At 43.9% G+C, this 23603-nt stretch overlaps 2 protein-coding genes across 2 annotated transcripts; one reads left to right on the top strand and one right to left on the bottom strand.

Moving 5' to 3' along the window:
• The first annotated feature begins 3769 nt into the window (after positions 1 to 3769).
• Positions 3770 to 7584, top strand: marcksl1b (MARCKS-like 1b). The gene is made up of 2 exons (XM_007904308.2): positions 3770 to 4218; positions 6141 to 7584. The coding sequence occupies exons 1-2, from the start codon at positions 4147 to 4149 to the stop codon at positions 6744 to 6746; spliced, it is 678 nt and encodes a 225-aa protein (XP_007902499.1). The 5' UTR covers positions 3770 to 4146; the 3' UTR covers positions 6747 to 7584.
• A 1929-nt stretch (positions 7585 to 9513) lies between these two features.
• Positions 9514 to 19882, bottom strand: hdac1 (histone deacetylase 1). The gene is made up of 14 exons (XM_042338744.1): positions 19749 to 19882; positions 17818 to 17930; positions 17505 to 17622; positions 16580 to 16654; positions 16064 to 16202; positions 15339 to 15480; positions 14547 to 14639; positions 14229 to 14337; positions 13723 to 13863; positions 13091 to 13199; positions 11864 to 11994; positions 11169 to 11315; positions 10632 to 10689; positions 9514 to 10526 (listed from the first exon to the last, which is right to left on the bottom strand). The coding sequence occupies exons 1-14, from the start codon at positions 19798 to 19800 to the stop codon at positions 10490 to 10492; spliced, it is 1464 nt and encodes a 487-aa protein (XP_042194678.1). The 5' UTR covers positions 19801 to 19882; the 3' UTR covers positions 9514 to 10489.
• Positions 19883 to 23603: the final 3721 nt, after the last annotated feature.

The following is a 23603-nucleotide window of genomic DNA, read 5'->3' as shown; positions in this document are numbered from 1 at the left end:
CCAAACAATACTTGATCCTGTTTTCTAGTTCTTCTTAAATGCTATTGTAATCCTGTCACTTCCTGATACAATTTATTTTGGGTTTGTGGTGTTTATTTTCATAGTAACGTACAGGGGACTGTATGGAGGCATTAATAATTAATAAGTTTTTGGGACACTGCTGTGTGCAATTGGCTGCCACTTACTAACCCTTTACGGTATATTCTGTGAAGCTCTTTGAGACATCTCAATGACGTGATAAGGTGCTATATCAAATGCAAGGATTATTATTATTACAAATGGTACACCAAGTGAGGTCTCTCCAGCAATGAATTATTACCTTCTGCATGGAGTCACTCTCTGTGTTTATACTGAGAGCACTGTACTATTTTAGCACAGCAAGCTTAGTTTGTAAGTGATATAATTCAGCTATTTATTTGCACAGACCTGATTCATACAGAGTGTGCAGCCCGCTGGAATATAATTTCCTGTCAACAGCCCAAATGCTGAAAAAATTTGCAGAAAAATTGCAGAAAAGTACATTTCAAAAGAGCAACAAACGATCTGTGAGTTGTGTGGTAATGTTCGGTTTTGTGGCTCATATGCAAACACTACTCCCTAAACGCTACAATTACTGCAATGCATTGTCTCCTATACAAATGTTAATCTGCTAATTGTTCACTTAACTTGATCGGGTTAATGCCTCGCTATTAAAGAGGCTCGAAATGGAAAATGAAGATTATAATGTTAGAACTCTGAAATATTTGTTTCTGGTGGGATCTTGTTGTATGTTGTCCATCTTGACCTATCTTTCTGTTGTATTTAGCCCACACCTTTTGGAACTCTCTCCCTCCATCCCTCCGCCTTGCCCCCTCCTTCCCTTTTTCACATCACGCCTGAAGACCTTCCTCTTCAATCGTGCTTACGGTCACAGCCCCATTCTCAGTTGTTGACTGAAGGACTCTATTGAAGGTTCCCGACGAGAGACATCTTTACCACGTTGTAAAGGCATCGATCGCTTCACTCACCTGTAACACAGATTGTGGGATATTTGTGAGCAGCTTCCTGCGTGATCGGAACGTTACACATTCCAAGAGAAAAAAAATCACAGAAATGAAATATAACCATGTCAATCAGACAAAGACACTATACTGACTGTAGCCTGGACCAGTGTATTGTTTCTTGCCAGTAGTTTTTGACTCTATTCGGTTGAGGATCGTGGCCGAGAGCTACAAATGGGTGTCATCTACATACAACAACAACGTTTTTACATAGCATCCTTCATGAGGGTTAGCATCTCAGAGCACTTAATACATGGGGACAGCAGTGTCCCACACATACTCGTGGATTGGGGGACCAAATTATTAGTAGTATATTTTTGCAAATTGTTGTTGCTGTTGGAGAAAGGTTAGTGATGGAGGACAGGGGTGGTCAATATGCCAAAGGATGAGGAGGGATATCAAGCCCATGTTCCTGGTATTTATTTTGAAAGAAAAACACATGACCGAAATGTCATTGTTGCGAGAAAAAAATCATGCACATTGGTTCACTGCTCTTCAAATCAAAACCCATCAACTATAGCAGGAAAGCCTTTTGGAAAAACTGGCAATAACAGGTTTGAGACAATACATTTATCTTTGCTTTCATTTCATTTCTGGAGTTTGTGGTAGCTGTTTCCATAGAAACCAAAATGCTAAACTGGCTTCAAAGACACCGTCATCTCATGATATCTTACAGTGTGTTTTTCTCTGTTCTATCAAAGCAGTTTCCCCCCCTCCTACCCTCCCCAGTCTAATCAATAACTTTACATTATCATTGTATTTATATTCCAATGTCAAATCATTCGTTCCTAAAAAGTATGAACTTGCTCGTCAACATATCTTGTAATAACAATTATTACCGTAGTAACACACACCTCCACCACTTTCACAAGACAAACTCAAAATGGGTTAGTTACTTACTATTTTCCAGCAATTATTCTGAGTGATAATAATAATCCTTGCATTTGGTGCAGCATCTTTCGTGTTGGGAGGAGATCTCAAAGCGCTTCACGTGATTTGCTGCCGAGCAGTCGTGTAACTAGGAATGGAAATTTGGGTGGGCACCAACTTCTGGTGGACAGACGATGGCCGAAGGAAGGAGGGGGAGGGTAGTGCCTGCTGTAAAGTGCAGCAACTGTGGATTTGCAGGTGAACACAGCAGTCAATTTGCACACCGAAATGTCTCCGCAAATGCACTTACCATCAAACACAGAGTCACCCACTAAGAGTGAAATTCCGTCCCCTATTCTAATTGTTTTTAAATGTTTGTGGGACGGACACTGCTGTGCGTAACTGGCTGCTGCGTTTTACCCACAAAATACACCATCAATGCACTTTACAGTATATTCTGTGTTGCACTTTTGAGAAACCTCAACGACGTGATAAGGCGTTGTATATGTCAAAGGCAAGGATTATTATTATAATTATTATTATTATTATCTGGCGAGCTAGCGGCTCTGCTCCTGTTGTACCAAAGGAAGCGAGGAAGGGGGGAGGGAGAACTCACATCACATCACTTCCTACTAAACAGCCAAGAAAACCTGTTCTGATCCATTGGATATTCCTGATTCATTAAAAACCCTATGAAAGTCCCCACCTTGTCAAGTCAGTGGAGTTCAGCACACACACAGGTTCCTTATTTACTACAGAAACACTGCCCCCTAGACAGAGCCTCTCACTCACTGGATGTTAACCTAGAAATTTGGGTACTTTGAATGTTCTGTCACAAGCGACATTGGACACATCAGAACCACTTAAAACCATCTGAATAAGTGAAGCACTGTTTCATGTCGCTGTTCCTTCTCCTGTGTTTCTCTCTCTCTGTCCCCAAAGAACAATGCGCTTTATTGTTCGCTGCGGAGTGGATGGGATGGATTCGGGGGGGGGGGGGGGAGAGAGGGAGACTCACTAACAGCCACAAGATCTGGGCAGGAGAAACCCAAAAAATAAGCATCGACTTTAGGAGGAAAGAGAGAAAACGTTGAAAGGATCCACTGGATTCCCGGCGACATCACTTCTGCGCAAACAATATCTCGACGGGGTTTTTGGCGATGAGTTATTGGTGAAAATGACACGAGAACGAAATGTGTAACCCTAAAAAAAAGCGATTTACAGTGAGAGAAAGATGATATCACAGCAGTGATACAGACGGGAGGTCAGTAATCTCCCCCCCACCTCCCCTTTCTCAATGAGCAATATTCGGATGATTCGAATTCGCAAACTATGTCAAGATCGCAAAATGGGCACTTTTTCACTGCACAAGACCAGGAAGGCAGCCCCCGAATGGATGAATCCATCCCCGTGAAACACAGTCAGAATACCGACCGATTCCCGAAAGAGAACATTCCCCCAAGAAACACCCCCAAAACCTGCCCAATATAACGAATTCCCCCCAAAAAATCTTTCGCGGAGTTCACATTTCAAAAAAAAACACGTACACGTCTCTCCCCTCCCGTTTGCTCTCTCCGCCTCTGTGTGTGTGTGTGTGTGTGTGTTTAATCAACAAAAAAAATCCTAATTTTATTAAACCATCACGCGTCTAGACTATTTTTCCCAGCCCCCCCCCACATACCAGATCCCTATTGAAATGGGTTTGGGGAGGGGGGAGCTCACTCTTCCCCCCCTCTTTCTCTTCTCTTCCCCCTATTGTTTGAGTATTGATCCAACCCCCAGAGGCAGCCTATTGGCTCCACACCACTCGAGCTGTAGCCTTCCTGTCCCCCCCCCCCCCCCCACACACACACACACCCTCCTCCACGCTTTATCTACTCGCGGCGTCGCTAAAGCATATTATACGCTGTCCATTACCATCGCGGCTCAGTGTGTGGATTGCAGAACTGCTGAGCTGAGGGAAGAGGAAAGTTGAGGGAAGGGAAGAGAGAGAGAGAGAGAGAGAAATAATCTTTTACATCTGGAAGTCTGGAAGCGCGAGGTGTGTGTGTGTGTGTGTCGCACGGGGTTATTTGCTGAGAGTTTTTGTGGCTCTGGTCTTCCCCGAGGGTTGTGATCGCCTGTGTGTCTCTCTCCAGTGTTTCTCTTTGTCTGAGCCCCAGTGTGTGAGAGAGTGAGTGAGTGAGTGTGAGAGAGACAGACAGAGAGAGAGAGAGAGAGACACCATTGTTCAGCTATGGGCAGCACGTTCGCTAAGTCCAAGTCGCAAGACGTTACTGTGGGAACTCCCACCAAACCCAATGGTCAGGTACGTTTCCATCCCCGTTCTTTTGTTAGTCGTCGTGTTGAATTGCGTGCGGTTGCGTTTTTTTATATATATAAAAAAAAATCACTTTTGTTTGATTGGGGGGAAAAAACGATTCCAGAAAGAATACAGGTTTTAAGTTTTTTTTCCGACCGGAATCGAAACCTTTTGTTATGCATTCTGTGTTTAAAATATATAGATTTAAAAATAATGTGTGTGTGTGTATGTATCTATCTATGCTCATCGCCCAGTTAATTAATACAATGTGTGTCTGTCTTCCCTCTATACCAAACTATAAATATTTTCGAAAAGTGATAATGCGGTAACAAACATTGTCGCCTTTAAACAGTACATATTGCAATTTGAAACACAACATCCACATTCTCTCTCTGCAGTTTAATCTCTCCTAAAGCTGTACCAAACACCCGCCCGTGTGTGTTGCCCCCCACCCCACCACCGAAAAAAATCTTAAAACATTTTTAATTAAAACCCTCAAGCGCCTAAAGACATTTTTTTCCCCCTGGCCCCAAAATCCCAGATTCTCCAATTCCCAGATAACTCAACATTGGGGGGAAAAGAACGACTTGTAACTTACCACAAACCATTACAATTGCTGTAGTAAAGCCCCCTCCCCTTTTGTGCAGTGCTTTACAGCAAAGCTTCTAACCAGCATTAGGATTCAGACCGTAAATTGCCAACTTGTGCATTCCCCAAGTCCCATTTTTCCCCCTTTCCTTAATTTCTTTCTTCTTTCCTTTGTGGCCAAAAGAAACACCATTTCCCCACGTTTTATAACACACACACATATATATATATATGTATATGTGTAGAAATTCTAGCTTGTGTTGATGCTTTTGCAGTTTTTCATAAAATTGTATTTTAAAATAAAAGATCAGGGATGTTGTATATTTTATATATATATGTGTGTGTGTGTGTGCACAGAAAGGCTGGTTAGCGTGGCCACTCCTTGTGTATCAGTGGCGCTAAAACCCTGCACCATTCATTCAGGAGAACAAAGGCAGAGAGAGAGAAAGAGGTGAAATCCAAACCTTTGGGGATTTCCCCCATTACTAACTCTTCATGTACAACCCCCCCCCCCACCCCCCCAGCGGAATCCACCCAAAGCCTCTTCATTTAACGCCTCAAACAGTTTTTTTAAAAAGAAAAAGCTTTTGCTTTGTCGAGAGTAAAATGAAACCCTCCCCGGGTCTGTGTCCCCCCCACTCCCCCACTGGGGAGAAACAGCCAATGCTTATTTTTTTCGCCCTGAATATTTCTTTGCTCAAGTGAGTGAGAGAGAGAGCTGAGAGCGCCATCTGTTGAGTGATCCCCGCAGGTGGGAGTCGTCTGCACCCATCCATCCACACACACACACTTTTCTCTTATTTTTGACCCCCCAACCCCCCCCCCCCGGTTTTATTTCCCCATCTTAAGGAAATTCCTTTTTTTTTTATAAGCGTTTCAACCCCAAACAGCACTCTCTCCCTCCTGTGTGTTGCTGAGAGAGCCCAAACCATCAGATGGTTCAGTACTTTCCCCAAAGCTTTCCCCTAACTCTCTGGGTGGGGGAGACGGTGGGGTTGGGGGATCCCCACAGTGTTTATTTGCTGGAGATGTGAAAGTGATCGTTTTGCTTTCGAAATCCAGATTTAAGTTTTTTTTTGCCCCCCCCCCCCCCCTGGGTGAACGAAAGAAAAACCCCTTAACAAGTGAGTCATTGCTGTTGTAGTGTTATCAGTTGTAAAGTGAGTGTGTGTGTGTGGTGGGGGGTTAAGAGACCTAAGAGATAGGAGGGGGAGAAGGAGGGAGGATGGTAGAGAGGAAGCGTACGAGGGAAAATCAGCCGGATTTTAAAACTGTATAATAAAAAAGTTGGCCCATTGTAAACTTTCTCTTTTTTATAAAAAAATCTGTTCCTTGTTTAGGAGAACGGCCACGTGAAGACAAATGGTGATGTATCTCCGAGCAAGGCTGACGGAGAGGCTGCCTCGGTGCCGGCCAATGGGAGCAGTGCCGCGGAGGGGGCGAAGGAAGCGGCTGCGAATTCGGAAGACACCATCGAGCCGGCCCCGGCTGCCGACGGGGAGGGAGCCAAGCCCGAGGGCACCAAGGAGAGCCCCAAGAAGAAGAAGAAAAAGACCCTGAATCTGAAGTACTTTAATAACCTGAAGGGTCGGCTTTCCTTCAGAAAGAACAAGAAAGAGGCAGCCGAGAATACTGCCGCCGAAGAGAAGAGCGAAGTCAAGTCGGCTGAAGAGTCTACCGCAGCCAGCAGCGATGCTAAAGAAGAGAGCGCTGCTGTGGAAGTCAAGGAGGAGAAACAGGCAGAAGCCAGTGCTGCTTCTGAGGGACAAGAAACCAAAGCGAGTAATGAAGAGACTCCGGCTAAAGAAGAGACAGCCACCCCCGCAGCCAAGGAGGAGCAGACCTCGGGGGAAGAAGCCAAACCAGAGGCGACCGAGGAAGCCACAAAACCAGCAGAAAGCGAGCCTAGCTCAACATCCGCACCGTCCGAGCAAAAGGAAGAGTAAAGCGACCGACCGGACTGTTTACAAACTTTTCTCTGCCACGTGTTCATTGTAAGACCGAGACCAATCGCCCCATCAACCAGTCAACCCTAACCACGGACCTGCACCGACCCTCCCCCGCCCACCCCACACTTGCTCAATGCTATAGACCCACCTACTTCAGCTAACTCAAGCCTTCAAAATTGTCTCAGTATTAAGATCCTCCCCCCTCCCAACCATCACCAGTTTTGAATAGTTCTATTAGTTTTTACTGGGACCTGCTGGTGGGTGCAATAAAGACCCACTTGTCCAATTTTGGGATTGAAACTGAAGCATTGTGGCATTGAGAGAGAGAAATGAGGTGACTGTTTCTAATCGATCTGGCAAAGTGCTGAGTTCTTCAACTGTGTACACGTGGCATTAAGTTCTTTGCATTTAGTCACTTGATCCAAGAACTTCTGACATTTTAACTGGACATTGGTTTGACTGACACGCTTAAAAGGGAGAGGTGGGGTTGGGAGGGGATTTTACATCAGGACCATTATTAGCATCCCTGCTTCGTTTCCCAATTTGAAACATCTTGTGCTTTTTAGGAAAAACAGCAGTTTTGATTGAAGCTTCTAGATTTATTTTGTAGTTTTACAGTCTGACTACAACACTATGAGATGAATTTCTGTGTTCCCATTGATTTTTTTTAAAAGGGGGAGTGCAAGCAGTTATGTGATACTATTTTTTGCTTTTTTTGTCTTGTAAATAAAATTTGGCCAAATTGATTTGCAATTTTTTTATTGCTAACTTTTAAGGTGGTTATGACTTTATTGTAACATTTAAAAAGGGAAATAAATTTCACCTGTGGACTGTTGTCGTGTGTGTAATGGTGCAATTTCCCCTTCTGTTGCCTGTGAATGATAACTGGGAGCGGTGGTGGGGGGGGGAGAGGGAGGGAGGTCTGGCAGATATTCACACACTGCATGGGGAGCTATAAAATGAAGCTAAAACAAATTTGAGTTGTAGAATTGTTGATCCATTAATAGCTTTGACTAATAGAGCAATCTGGCAGTAATGTGTAGAGTGTGGGAGATTGCGCCCCCCAGTGTAGATTGTAAGCGATGCTCTTGCTATGGAACCGTACAATAGAAATTATGCCCTTTGAGTTAACTGATTCTTAGCAAAGTTTGTCGTTCATTGGCTTTTCAGATCACAGAACAAACTGACATTTAGTCTTTCTGACCTTACAGGGACTCCAACCCAGGTGGCTGCTTTGTGTGTAAGTTCAGCTACACTGTCGGATCGTAATACATTCATTCAACACTTGTCGATGTACAGAATCCCTGATACTGTGTATTAACAGCATCTTAATCTTATTCTGTGGGTTTAAAGTTGTGCAGAACTATCCTGCCTGTACCGATCAACAACAATGGGCATTTTGGCAGGATATGAACTCAAACTGATCTTCCAGCCCCATCAAATGTTCACAAACGGAAGTTGCAGCTATCTTCAAAGTTCTCCTTTGTCCATTTAGTTCCGTGTTTTAAATAGTGGCCAAAGTGATATTCTAGGTGTCAAATTATCTCCCAACTTTAACTGAGCATTAAAGCAATATTGTTATCTACCTGCAATATTGATTCCCAATTCTTTTACTGATTTACATAAACGTTATTACAGCAGGTTGGTTATCAGGAATTATTTTATTGCTCAATTTGGGACTTGAAGATCAAAAGTAATTGAAAATCTTCAATTACATTTTAATGGATTGAAAAATTGTAACGAGAAAGAAACTCAAGACAAGACTTTGTTTTCTATTTGTTAATCCCTGCCGTCTTCTGTACTTTACTTAAGTTATTCATTATGAACAGACAGATGGACAGTATGTGTGGTCTGGCTCGTCACCCAAAGGCACAGATGATCACATACAGGAAACTAACTGCAGATGATGGAGCTTTGAGTTTCCAAAATACACTTGCCAAGTCAGGAATGTAGATATTAGGGGACAGATTCCACAGAAGTGTGGTTTTTAACACCAAGTACTTATAAGTCTGGTGAATCGAAGACTATTTATAGGGCCAAATTCAAAACGGCTACCAAAGTGATGGCTGAAAACATGGTAATGCTTAGACTGTCAAGTATTTCATGGATATCCCACTGCCTTTTTCTACCCACACCACCACCATCCCCTCCCCCATAACTCACCCCAAATGCCATATTCTCAATCCTTGATCGTGAAGGCTGGCAGATCATTAGTTTTTCATCGTCACATAATCTTCACGGGCAATCTGGAGCAGGGCATCACCGGGTTGAGATCAGGAACGTGGCTAGATTCCACCCTCCAAAAAATCCTTGCATTTGATATAGTGCCTCATCACATTAGTGAGACTTCTCAATAAAGCGCTTCACAGAGTACACTTGAAAGTGAATTGACTGTTTTGTGGGTGAAATGCAGGAGCCAATTGCACACAGTAGCGTCCCACAAACAGCCGTGGATTGAGTGAACAAATTTTTTTAAACATTCTTTGATGGGATTATTATCCCCAGAGAGAGATCGCCAATCAATTAACAACCCAGTTCTTACTTATTGCTAGGTAAACAGAGGGTTGTATGTGGCATAAAGAAGATTTCACCTTGCCCGGGAATCGAACCCAGGTCCTCTTACTTGCGAGGCGATTGCTCTAATCACTGCACTGCGACTCTGGAAACATACACCACCGAGGCCCATTACAGCACCCCAACCACAAAAGCAAAAGTTAATGCATTTCATGCACAGGAAGATGTAAAGAAACACATCCGAACCACATTTCACTTGGGTAATGTACGAGTTTTACTATAAAGTTTAAAATTGGAAAACATATCCTAAAGGAGCCTCTTTAAGGATACAGATCAACTGATTTGACCCAGTTCATCATATATAAAAAAAAGTTAATAGTATATTCATTTCACACATCTGATTACTACTTCCAAAGTGGGAGAGTTACAGGATTCAGTATTTTCACAGAAGTACAAACGATTCATTAAGTGGATTGTAAAAATGAAAGAAAAGTTTTTAAATTTTCTACAAGTAATTTTCTGCCCTTCTCTTCTAAAGGTGCTTACATGAACTGGAATAAGGTTCCATCAGCAAACGCAACCCTCCGTTACCTAGCCTCTTGTGACCATTCTTTACAAGCAAACAAGTGTTGGCAGGCTCTTTAGTATCAGAGCTCAAACCCACCACATCCTCTTCATGTGCACGTACACATGTATTTGCCAGCAGAGGTCACTGGCTAGCGATGAGGAGCAGGAACCCTGGCTGATATACCTTCCCTAGCCCAGGCGTACGAATGCCAATTGTAGCATCTACTGCTGCTGCCCTGGCTGAGATCAGCTAACTCAGCACAGACCACAGATTGGGCCCGCACCCACCTGGTCTGTACGGCTTTAGTACTACACTAGGCCATAGGGGGACCCATTAGGGACAGTTTAGAGGAGCTGATTAAAGAGTTTATGTGCTTAGCAAAATGATTTGTTTTTGGCTAGAGTGGAAAATGCCATTTGTTTATACTGGAAAATACAGAAACATTTTTAACAACTCCTTAATCAACTTCACTTTTAACAATTTAACTTCTGGGGATCACAGTTGAAACTGTTAAGGTCAAAATTGTTTACAAATAACTTACATGGTCCATTGTATTGTTGTAAAAAAATAAGCATTTCTAGGGTCATCTAACAACGCTCCACTACAGTAACCATGCCGTGAGGGGACAGAGTTGAGTCAATACAATTCCCATCTTGATTTATGCATTGCTTGGTTTCGTCTCTTCTACTTTTATTCTGTGGAGGGTGAAACAGATGGGAATGTAAGATGGAATAAACTTTTTTTTAATAAAAGTATTGAAGTTTAAACTTAAGACAGGAAACAAACACATACACACATACCCTTTAGTCTCTAGTTTTTCTGGAACTCCATCTTTGGCCTTTTCTTCCTCTTTACCATCTGGAAATTTAAAAAGGAACTGATAGCCACTGTTTGATGCAAACTGTCTTTGATAAATGTCTAAGGTGGTTACAATATATATGGTGAATCTTCCCTATCGAGGTGGGCTTTGAAAGGGGGGAGCGAGGGGGCAAGGCCTTGTGACAGAACAGCGAAAGGCACTAAATAACTAAATTTTACTGCCAGTACAGATTCACATGAACTGCTCCCATAGGCTCACTCTCCTCTAGCCTTCCTTGCTAATCTGTCTTATTAATGGCTATACGGAGAAAGTCCAGTTAAAGTGGTAGCCAGCATTGGCATCTTGTGTTTATAATAGTTCAGCACCACCTCACACCCACTCATCATCATGTTTTAAATTAGGTGGATGAATGGAAGTCTCACAGAGACTTGTGATGCTGATTGACAATACAGTATCGTTACCAACACAAATATTACTCAAGAGGGTATGGTGACACAGCTGAGGTATAATTACCAACCTGCTGTTTTCTCTTCTTCCTTCTCCTCCTCCACCTTCGAGCGCTTTGGTTTCTTGTAATTCGCAGCGTTCCGGCGACTTCCTTCCCCTTCGTCTTCAGAGTCTGAGAACTCTTCATCACACGCTATTCTCTTATCTGACGCACGAACTGGGGGGGGGGAAGATGCAAATTGTAAATTGATACTTTTTTAAAAAAAACCTACAGAATCTTCAAGCGATTATAAACAACATCTAGGAGGAAGTGAGTCTGGCAACAATGCAATGTGTTCAGTTACTCATTAAGGATACGGTTCGTAATAAGAATCTAGAGTTACAGGGATTAAAAGGACTCAAGATTGTCAAACTTCCCAATTAACTAGTGTTAAGAGTTATTGAAATGATGGACTAGTAGTCACAAGGTACAATCACTCCACTTTACAGGATATTCTATGAAGCGCTTTTTGAGACATCATTCTGACCTGAAAGGCACTATATCAAATATAAGGTTTATTATTAATAATAATTCAAATATTTTGCTTAAAAGAATTGTTACTACATTCTTCAACCCATTGTAATTGTATTTGGTGGGGCATCAGGAGGACTCTCAAAGCACTTCACAGGATTTAATGCCACATGGAGTGACTATTTTCGTATTGTGAAAACGAAATCTAAATTCAACAATCTTGTGCACAGGAGAAGCCGGAAACGTGAACCTACTGGAAATGCGCTTGTCTGCATCGTCTTCATCCTCATCTCCGCTGTCTTCTGGAACTGCGTCCTCTGGGATTGGCTGCATCTGAACACCAGGCGCGTGGGGCAACATCCGCAAGTTCTCAAACAAACGCTGCCTGTAAATGTACAAATGTACAGCTGGTGATCTACTGTGAACGTACTGAAGGCCGTATTGGACAACAATGCAAATCATCGTATCACACGGTGAAAATTAAGGCTGAGAACCAATGTTTCAAAGATCCAGTGCAGTTTAATCGCTTTATACGTACGAGCGAATGACTCATTTTAAGTTGCCCACTTTTGTTAAGTGTAAAATAATTACGAAGTCAAAGAATGACTAAAGCAGCACATACATTTTGCAGCAGCATTGTTGGAACATTAATGCATTATCACTGCCATAACAACAACTTGCATTTATATAGCGCCTCTCACACAGGGTAGTGTCCCAGAGCACTTGACAACACCAGAATCAACATCTAAACACTTTTACAAGACATTACTTATGTACATTTCAAGAAAACGTGAATGAGTTAGACAGTGAAATCTGCCTGGCAGTGGGTCACTAAATAAGCGATAGGCAAAGTGCGATAGGCTTATAGTACACGACTCCACAAATAGGATCAGCTTCTCGATAGCCAGTCACCTGCAGAGTTGACATTGGACAAATTCTTGAGCAGCCAATCTCAGTTGGAATATAATAACAAAATAAGGGATTTTAGTTGTGGGCTACTTCACGACCTTCTGCAAGCACACTGATAACAAGCTCAAACTTATCTTTCATATCCAGCAGCCGGAAATGAGTGGTGGCCCTGAAACATGATGTTAAAATTGGGTGATAAAGATCCTACAATGATCTTTCATTTTACAGATACCAACACGATGGTTGTATTTATGTTGATTAGGCATGACTGGGATGGCAAACTCCTAATTTCCATTACCCTTGATTAACCAACATTTTATTTTGCCATCTGAAATACTGATTTCATTCACTTTAGATCAATGTGCAACAGTTTAAACCAAAGAGTAGTTTTGCAAACTCCACCATCATATCACTAGTTAAAAATAGTTACAACTCTGTAGTTATAACTTATTTGATCTGAGATGATCAGCATTGACCAGATTGGATTTTGGTGGTGGGGGTGGGAAAACTAACGAATGTATATCCTAGTAACCAATACCATGTTACTAACGTCAGTGAAGGAAAGGACATACTTAATCTTTTCCAGGTACTCAATCGTGTTCTGGTTTGTCATATTAGAAGGACTGATGTGCAGCTTAAAATCTGGTCCAAAGTATTCAAAGTAATCATTGTATGGCAGCTCTGAAATACAAACCATGCATTGACATCTTCTCAACATACAATAACAACATCCAATGTAAATTTTTCCAATGAAAATCTTTAGATATAAAACCTTATCAAGGTGGGCTGAAACCACTACTTGCATTTCTAAGGAGAATAGCTATATTTTTGAATTCTCTGAATCCACGCAATCGGTTTAGCTGGTGCAAGGCAGTCAGTTTAGCCGAGTGCAGTCACAAGACACATTACACTTGTTATATTACAGAAAACTGACTAATGGTAAACAGTCATCCATTGCCAAATTGGTAGGCTACACACAGGATGTCTCCAGGGAATTTTAAGTTTTAAATCTTTCTCTTCGCTGGTCTCACCTGGTAAAGATTCCTCCCATCCCCCTTCTACTTCAACACTTGAATTAAGAGTGAATTCCTCATAACCTGAAGCAGCCTAGGTGTAAATACCAGCTCGGGCTGGTAGTAAAACACAGATCGCTGCCACATGCTATCTTCCTCAACAAAAAACTATTAATGGAAAATGATCTCACCATTTGGGATCTCAGCGCCCAAAGCTACAGATGTCTCAAATGTCCAGCATCGAGCCACATTGCGGATTGTGTAGCCTCCACCTCCCAGCATTAGCAGAGGTAAGTTAAAGCTCTTCACAAATTCAACACACTTGGCATGTCCTGTTTAGAAAAACAAATCACATCAGGGCTCTCTAGCAGCATCTCTCAATGGCCCCCAAATCACAGATCAGAGGGTCTTGAGGTGGGTCTTGAAGATGGTGAGATGGAGGGACTGCGGGATGGAGTTCCAGAGGGTGGGCACAGAGTGGCGGAAGGCCCACCCACCGATAGTGGGGCGAGAGAGGCAGGGGACGTGAAGCAGGCCAATCCCACTGAGCAGAGGGAGGAAACAGGGTGGTAGGGGTTTAGGAGGTCGGAGAGGTAGGGGGGAGCAAGACTGTTAACTGTAAATGTCGCAATATACAAGGATAACATGCTTTCTTTCCACTGCATAGTTTATGCACATCAGGACTGGAACACCATACCTTTAATGGTAAGATTAAAACAGCCCAGCCGGTCTCCAGATAGAGAATCAGCACCACATTGGAGAGCGATTGCACTGGGCTGGTACATCTCCATTACTTTAACCATGACCTGTCCAGGGGAAAACAAAGTGATTTCATATTACTTGTGCTCATCACGGCACATTTCCAATCAAAATCAAATGTACAGACTTGTCAGGTGGAAAAGGGGAGAAAAGGAGAAATTCTGAATATTTCAAAGACAGTGTTAATTTTTTTGTACACCAGAGACTCAGTACGTCTCACAGAATATCAGGTTATAAAAAGGAAGGGGATACTTACAGGTTTGAATATGGATTCATAGGATTCATCATCAATTCCATCTCTCAGAGGGAAGTTTACAGCATAGTACTTGCCTTTACCGGCACCTATATCCTGTATACCAGTGAAAAACCTCAAATAAGATTCACACAAATGATGCTCGTAACTAATATGCATTTCCTCACAATGTGCATAAAATCATTATGAAAACAGGTTTCAAAAGGCACGTGTGCAACCTGCATAGTGACTGCTGCCTACACAATACACTACCTGCCAATAACTGGATATGTATAGCGTTCAATCATGTTAAAACAAATAATCTACTTTTCAAAGCATTTATAGTTTAGCTAAGTTTAACCAATTCAGTATTATTCAGAATAGCCGAAAGCCATAAACACTTTCCAGTATAAATTGAGTGAGACCTAATAGAATAACTTTACTCAAACGTGAAACATAAGTTATTATACCCCTTCGATCTCTACAGTCTAAAAGAAAGTTTTGCTGTGAATAAGTAGCGAACAATAAAACTTTCTGTTGTGCAGTTTTGGAGCATATAGGCTCTTAAGAACTGGTTGAACAATCAGCTATTCAACTGTATCTCTATGTTTCTAATTTACTGCTTTTTTTTAAAGTTGCAGTAAATCAGTTTTATCTGCCAATAGAAAAAAGAAACCTTGGAGTTTGCAAACATTCACATGTTGCCCCTCATTAGGAAGCATAGCCACAAAGCCACCCGTCATGACAACACTTCAATAACCGCAAAGCAGAATAGTCTGTATGTACAATGTTACAAATAGTAGGTTTGATTCTCACCCGCAGATCTCCTGTGCCAGGGAAATATTCACCGTACTTATGGAACGAAACTGTCATCACTCGATCTGTGGTGTAAAAGGCCTCTTCAACCCCATCGCCGTGATGGATATCAATATCAATATACAACACTCGTTGGTGATACCTAAAAACGTTAGGAATTCACACTTGATAAGCCAAGCTGTGGCACAATAAGAACTCTAAAAATTAGATAGGCTTTTTCCCCCCCAATATAGAAAGGCTCGACTTTCCCCCTACAATCACATTTAACTTAACGTAACTGCTAAGTTATCAACTCATCCATAATATGTAGGGATTAGTGGGTCAGACGTGATCGGACGGCCAATGTCAGACAGGTTTCCTTGTCCTGCAGCAGCTTTAAGTGCACAAATACACAAAGTGAAATCTTGAATCTCCAAGATATCGTGATGACGTAAGACATTACATCACATGCAAATATTATACAACAATGGCCAAGGCATCCAAGGGCTTATGTAGAATAAAACAGGGCAGGTAAATGGGAACAACAGCATTGCTCAAGGGAGCCTACAAACTCGATGGGCCGAATGGTCCTCTTCTGGGCCGTATATCTCTATGGTTCTATTTGCCACAGGAGGGCATGAAAACCAAATGCTTCTTTATGCCAGTTTGAAGCACGAAATACTGGGGTCTCAATAACTTACTGCAGTCTTAGTATCAGATGTATTTTATAGGGTATTAATACTTACTTAAGTAGCTCGAGAATAGCTAAGACAATGTCATTCACATAACAAAAACCAGATGCCTCTGATTTCTTTGCATGATGAAGCCCACCAGTCCAGTTGATGACAATATCAGTTTGCTGTTTGTTCAACTTCACAGCTCCAGCTGTAGAAACATAGCAAAGAAAAATGACTCAAAACTTAAGATTTTATGATTAGAGATACCATTTGTCCCAGGTTGGCAGAAGGGAAAGACTAAGAAAATAAAGATACCACATAAAGCCAGGAATTTTATAACAAAAGAAAAAAACAGACATCCAACCAATCTGTTCGGTTTTTCCCTTCTTTACAACATAATCACACTGTATTTAAGGACAAAAACTGAAGGAATGCACCAAAATATTCTTACATGGGATTATATTTAAAATATACCTGCAACACAGCGGATTAAATTCCTTATTACATTTTGCTTTGCAATACTCTGCAGCGTTTAGCCAAACCACACATGTATTCAAAAAAAATTGGAAAAACAATCTTACTTACCAACTGAGCCTCCAGTTGACAACTGGCAAAATTCAAACAGCCCATCGAATACAGGGCAGTCCTCACCTACATTAACTGCAAAGCAGAGAGCCTGGGTTTTAAGATGCTCGGTGACGAACAGCCACGACAGAGCACGATTCATAATCAAAACGAAATAAATCAAAACAGCCATAAATTTCCAAGCAGTGATTCAAAGGGAACTACCTCTAGCCTGGCCTCAAGATCCTCTGATAAGCTAGTTGGTAAATAACTGATAGCTGCCGTGGTAAATAGTTATACTAAGTTAACACCTTAAGTAGCGTTAATAACTGGGTTAAGAATGGGGGTACAAGTATAGATTCTTATTCCTCATCGGGATCAGCGCTGCCCTCCACCCACCCCACGCCTTACTGGCAAGTGTGCTGCTGATGAACCTCTTTAGGAACATAGGAATCGGAGTAGGCCATTCAGTCCGTCGAGCCTGTTCCGCCATTTAATTAGATCATGGTTGATCTATATCTTTACTAGAAATTCAAATCCAATTTCCTGCTTTCTCCCCGTATCCCTTAAATACCCCGACCTACCGAACATCTGTCAATCTCTTTCTTGAAGGTGTGGATGGATCCAGCATCCACGACCTTTTGAGAGAGAGAGAGTTCCAGATTTCTACCACCCTTTGAGTGAAAAAATACTTCCTAATTTCACTCTTAAATGGTCTGGTTCTAATTTTAATGTGCCCCTTGTTTTGCATTCCCCAACATAGGAAATAACTTTTGTGCATCTACTCTATCAATTCCCTTTATCATCCTAAAAACCACCCCTCAATCTTCTAAACTCGAGGGAATGCAATCCCAAGTTTACGCAGCCTTTCCTCGTAACTTAACCCTTTTTGGCCTGGTAACATTCTGTGCTGCACCCCCTCCTTGCAAAGATCCCAAAGACTCACATCTTTGCATCTGCTTGCTGTATTCAGACATGTTGTCTGGACGGATGGACCGCAGGAACTTGATGTAATCGTCACTGTGGTACTTTGTCATTTCTTCAGCTGAAGCTTTGTGGGGACGCTTTGGAAGAATAAGAGACAAATCTACGATTCAGTTAAACTTTATGCTTTCTGGGCAGGACAAGAATTGTCATTGTGGGAAATATGAAAGATGAAAATTGTCATACGCTAAAGCTGTGTAGATTTTAATCTTGAACGAGTAAAAGGCTGGAATCGAACAAAAGAAAAATTAGCCTCAACCTCAGAAAGTACTTACATAAATTTCCATTTTTCTGTACAAGCCATAGTTCAGCAGCAGATTATGGGTCATCCGAATCCTGTGCGGTTTCATTGGGTGGCCCTGTCCATAGTAGTAATTGCCAACATCACCTGCAATAATATCAGGCTTTAAGTAAGATCAAGACATGTCTTCATGCTGCAGTGACTGACCAAACTGTTTTACTCACATACATGTACATGAAGGATAACACCCCCCAAAAATGTTTGGATATACCTGAAGTGAAGTTATGAATTGGAAGCGCTTCAAAGAATTAGTACCAAATGCAAGAATGAAGTTAAATCCTTACAAATCCAGTCAAGACATACAAGAATTAGATCTCTGATGCAACAACTTTTTTTTTATATGAACATACAAGCCTTGACAGGGTAAGGGAGTGGGATATTTACTGGTTGGCAAACCTTTTACCAGCAAAGGGAGGGTGGGAATCACTTCATGAGAACAATCAGGAGTTGAAATCCCTGTCCCGTTGTATGTACTATCCCAGGCTCAAGGATATAATCCCAACTTTAATGTCATCACAACAACAACTAAGAACACTGAGATCGGGCAAGAGGTTTCCTCGTCTGCAGCAGAACCCAACTCCAACCAATAACATTTATTTAAAATGGAAAACATATCCTGTTGCCATTCATTCACTCAAAAGCTACATTTAGAAAAATACAATCACTTAAGTTAATTTCCACAGACACACGCACAGCGCCGCACACAGCGACGCGCACGCAAAGCGACGGACTCGCACACAGCGACGTGCACGCACAGCGACGTGCACGCGCACACAGCGACGTGCACGCCCAGCGACGCACTCGCACACAGCGACGCACGCGCACACAGCGACGTGCATGCTCACAGCGACATGCACGCTCACAGCGACGTGCACGCTCACAGCGACGTGCACGCTCACAGCGACGTGCACGCTCACAGCGACGCGCGAGCACACAGCGACGCGCGAGCACAGCGACGCACACAGCGACGCGCACGCACAGCGACGCACACAGCGACGCGCACGCACAGCAACACACACACACAGCGAACACACACACAGCAAACACACACACAGCGAACACATACACAGCGAACACACACACACAGCGAACACACACACACAGCAACACACACACACAGCGAACACACACACAGCGAACACACACACACACAGCGAACACACACACACAGCGAACACACACACACAGCGACACACACACACACAGCGACACACACACACACAGCGACACACACACACAGCGACACACACACACAGCGACACACACACACACAGCGACACACACACACAGCGACACACACACACACACACAGCAACACACACACACAGCAACACACACACACAGCGAACACACACACACAGCGACACACACACACAGCGACACACACACACACAGCGACACACACACACACAGCGACACACACACACACAGCGACACACACACACAGCGACACACACACACACAGCGAGACACACACACAGCGAACACACACACACAGCAACACACACACACAGCGAACACACACACACAGCGACACACACACACACAGCGACACACACACACAGCGACACACACACAATAATAATAATATTTGCATTTGATGTACAGATACACAACCCCACAAAATAGCTAAAACTGGGGAGGGGCCAATACAGTGTTTATACAGAGAGGGGGAGAGAGGCCCGGGGGGGGGGGGGGGGGGGGGGGAGAGAGAGGCCCCGGGGGGGGGGGGGGGAGGGGCTGTCGCCGGGTCAGGAGGAGATGCAGCCATGAGGGGAGTCACCACCTTCACGTCCACAGGCCCCGGGGGGGGGTGGGGGGAGCGGGGCCCCGATAGGGCAGCCCCCACTGTCTGCCCCCACCCACCCCCCTCCCCTCTCCCCCCACATCTCCGCTCCTTCTTACCATCATAATAATAACAAACTTTCTTCCTCGTCCCGCCCTGAGTGAGCGCCATTTTGCGCGTTGGGGCCTCGGCGGCGGCGACAGTGAGAGAGAGAGAGACCGGCGCCCCCTCCCGCAGACTCGCAACCTAACGTGCTGTCGCCCTCCTGACGTCAGGGCCCCGCCACAGCCAATGGGCGCCCCGGCCTGCGGGCCAGGGCATTGTGACGTGCGCGCCCCCCCGGCGGCCGCCGCCAATGGGAGCCGCGCGGTGGGCGGGCGGGAAACGCCGACTGGCTGACGGTCCAACCAAGTTAGGGTGAGAGCGGAGCCTGGAGGGCTGGGATTGGACCCAAAAGGGGGGGCCTGACCCCCGGGGGGTGGGTAGTGATTCCTCCCCCCCACAGCCCCCCCACAGCCCCCCACCCCACCACAGCCCCACCACAGCCCCCCACCCCCCCACAGCCCCCCAACAGCCCCCCAACCCACAGCCCCCCACCCCACCACAGCCCCCAACCCCCCCCACCCACCCACAGCCCCCCACCCCACCACAGCCCCCCAACAGCCCCAACCCCACAGCCCCCACCCCCCCACAGCTCCCCCAACAGTCCCCCAACAGCCCCAACCCCCCCACCCCCCCCCACCCCCCCACAGCCCCCCACAGCCCCAACCCCCACAGCCCCCCACCCCCCAACAGCCCCAACCCCCCCACCCACCCACAGCCCCCCAACAGCCCCAACCCCCACAGCCCCCCACCCCCCAACAGCCCCAACCCCCCACAGCCCCCAACAGCCCCCCACCCCCCAACAGCCCCACCCCCCCACAGCTCCCCCAACAGTCCCCCAACAGCCCCAACCCCCCCACCCCCCCCCCACCCCCCACAGCCCCCACCCGCCCCAAATTTTATTTATATTTTTCCCATCACCCACAAACACACAGTCACTACACTGTACGGTGTGTCCCGGGAAGCGCTTCGAGACGACGCAATGAGACTCTGTGTCAAACACCCGTATTATTATTAATGTCCCCCCCGTCTGACCCCCTCCCTCCCTATCTGCAGATCGCACCTGAAGTCCTTCCTATGGATCCCCCCCCCCCCCCCCCCCCCCCCCCCCCGGCTCGGTTGCTCTCCCCTCTCCCCCCCCCCCCCCGGTTCGGTTGCTCTCCCCTCTCCCCCCCCCCCCCGGCTCGGTTGCTCTCCCCCCCCCCCCCCCCCCCCGGCTCGGTTGCTCTCCCCCCCCCCCCGGCTCGGTTGCTCTCCCCTCTCCCCCCCCCCCCTCCGAGACCCTTTTTTGAGGTGATTCTGCAGCTGTTTTGTTCAGTTGTGAAGGTGTCGGACGCAGTCGTGTCGCTGCTCAATCTTTACTCCCAACAGTGAACGCATTAATCCATTTGCTGCCACTTCCTCTTTCCACTCACTCCTTCGCCTCGAGCACTCTGGTCTCCATACAGTTGAAAATACATGTTATTTTCGTCCAATGTTTCTCTTTTATTTGCTTACAAGAAAGCGGAGCTGCAGGTGCAATGGTGTCAGATAATCCCAAACACCGTAAAATGGCCGACGTTTTGAACAATCTGTTTGAACATCCATTGCCATTTCCTCCATTTTACGATCTATTTTGGAACATATGTTGGGGGCCGATAACAGGAAGCGCTGAATGAGAATAATGTAGCAGAACAGTCTGATATTATTTTGGTAATTCAACAGCAATACAAAGTGTAATGCAATTATCTTCTTTTCCTGTTCTTTACAGACGTGTTAAAGAACTTTGGGCTTTTGGTAAATTACTCACTGAAAGTTTCTTATGGTCCAATGAGAGTTGCGTCGAAAAAAAGATTAGCAAAGAGATCTTGATAATATATAATATGTATATAAGCCCTGGTTGGAGAATATAAAATTGGAGGTCATAGTCTCAGGATTAAAGGTCTGCCTTTTAGAACTGCAGTGAGGAAACATTTCTTCAATCAGAGGCCAGTGAATTTATGGAATTCTCTATCCCAAAGGCTGTGGATGCTTAGTCAGTCCTTGAACATATTCAAGACTGAGATCCATAGATGTTTAAAAACTAAAAGGATTAAGGGATATGGGGATAGGGTGGGTAAATGGAATTAGGTTCGAAGATCAGCCATGATCTGATTAAATGGCGGAGTGGCTCGAGGGGCCGAATGGCTAACTGCTGCTCCTATTTCTTATGTTCTTATAAAGTGCCATCTCGTGGGAACATCTCAAAGCACCACAGAGTTCTTTTCCATGAAGTGTGGTGACTTGTATGTGTTGGCAAACACAGCAGCCAAATTACAAACAGCCATGAGGTGAGCGATCAATTATTCTGGAAGATTGTTGGCCAGGACAGTGGGAGAAACTACCTTCTCTTTTCACATTATTTTCTGTTTTTTTTAAAAGCTTCTTGTAGTTCTGTTGTATTCATTTTGTACAGTGGTTCTCCTTGTAACCATTTCAGTTAAAAAAAAGTGACGAGGACAGCATTATAAGTGTAAATCCCACCTTGGGGGTAGGACCCATAAACTTTTGACTCAGCGACAAGAGTGCTAGGTACTGAGCCAAACTGATACTCGATGACCAATAACTAAACATAAAATAAACTCAAACTTTATTTTCTTTATTTTAAGCAAAGAAACTCAAAAACAACATGAATCAATGGGGAGGTATTAAATCGATTGCAAGCCTCACTAAGTCTAAGCATCTCTATTTCTGTACATTTCTATTGTGTAAAAGTCATGAGTTAACATTTTTGTAATGATAGGATTTGACTTGCACTCAGGAAGGTTAGACATTTGTTAAAATAACACGGAAATATACAAGAGATAACAGACTAATACAGTTATCATTCAGATCAATGAAGTTCACCACACCCAACTCATAAGCTCCTAGCTTATGTGAAATAGAATAAAATATCTCAAAATTATTAATAACTGCTCCACTATATTTTCTAAATTCATAAAGAGGCCAAAAATGCCATAAAACTAAGTATAGTTTGCTGATCCTGAGTCTTTCATTGGCATTTTCCATTCCTTCATGCTGACAACAACAACTTGCATTTAGATTTATATTCACCACAAATTCAATACACAGTAACTCCAATTTACAATATATTTTTTGAAGCGCTTTGAGACATCCCAATGCCATGATAAGGCACTGTATCAAATGCAAGGATTATTATTATTTATATAGTACCCTTCACACAGGATAACGTCTCACAGCACTATATAGTGGCGATGTTGGACACCAAGCAAGGGAAAAGGGGAGGTGACCACAGGCACCGTTGAGAGGTAGGTCGGAAAGTGGGAGATTTAAAGGTCGACAAAGAAGGCGCAAAGTGGAAGACAAATATCATTCTAATCAACAAAGACACCAAAATGTCAAACTAATGGGAATACGGATGTAAATGTCATGAATATACACACAAGACAGGATAATCACACCTACACAAAAGCATGCCATTATCTGTATACTTCTAAAATGCTTGCACTGTGGTCTACTCAAACTACAGGACATGTTTCATGTGCTTATGTTATTCTTGTGTGTCTGGTAAAATTCAGCATGGTGTCTTATCGTGAGAACCATTGTACAAAATGAATGCAATAGATTTAAAGAAGCTTTTAAAAAAACATTCTGAAACCTTCAGAAACGGTGGGTCACATGGAAGCCTCAGAATAATGTGACCCATTACTTTTAAAGCTACCAGAATACCTTCCCAGTTAAACAAGTGTCTATCGTTAGTAATCTAATGGCAACTTTAAGTTTACAGTTCCTAATGTTGTACAAAAATAAGGCTGTCACCAAGCTGAGAAGCAACAACAAATTATATTTGTATCGCGCCTTTCATGTCAGGAGGACGTCCCAAGACCTGTTCC

The sequence above is a fragment of the Callorhinchus milii genome, unplaced genomic scaffold (assembly GCF_018977255.1).
Source record: "Callorhinchus milii isolate IMCB2004 unplaced genomic scaffold, IMCB_Cmil_1.0 Scaffold10, whole genome shotgun sequence".
NCBI classification, from domain to species: Eukaryota; Metazoa; Chordata; class Chondrichthyes; order Chimaeriformes; family Callorhinchidae; genus Callorhinchus; species Callorhinchus milii.
This window is presented reverse-complemented; position numbering and strand designations above follow the sequence as displayed.

Bases quoted from the DNA above. Each gene is read 5' to 3' on its own strand.
- hdac1 (XM_042338744.1), bottom strand. From the start codon at position 19,800: ATGGCGCTCACTCAGGGCGGGACGAGGAAGAAAGTTTGTTATTATTAT. The intron at 11,316-11,863 runs GTAGGTTCACGT...CCCCCCCCCCAG, and splicing joins TGCAGACAAGCGCATTTCCA to TTCGTGCGTCAGATAAGAGA. The intron at 10,527-10,631 runs GTATGTGTGTAT...CACCCTCCACAG, and splicing joins GAAAAACTAGAGACTAAAGG to AATAAAAGTAGAAGAGACGA.
- marcksl1b (XM_007904308.2), top strand. From the start codon at position 4,147: ATGGGCAGCACGTTCGCTAAGTCCAAGTCGCAAGACGTTACTGTGGGA. The intron at 4,219-6,140 runs GTACGTTTCCAT...TTCCTTGTTTAG, and splicing joins CCACCAAACCCAATGGTCAG to GAGAACGGCCACGTGAAGAC.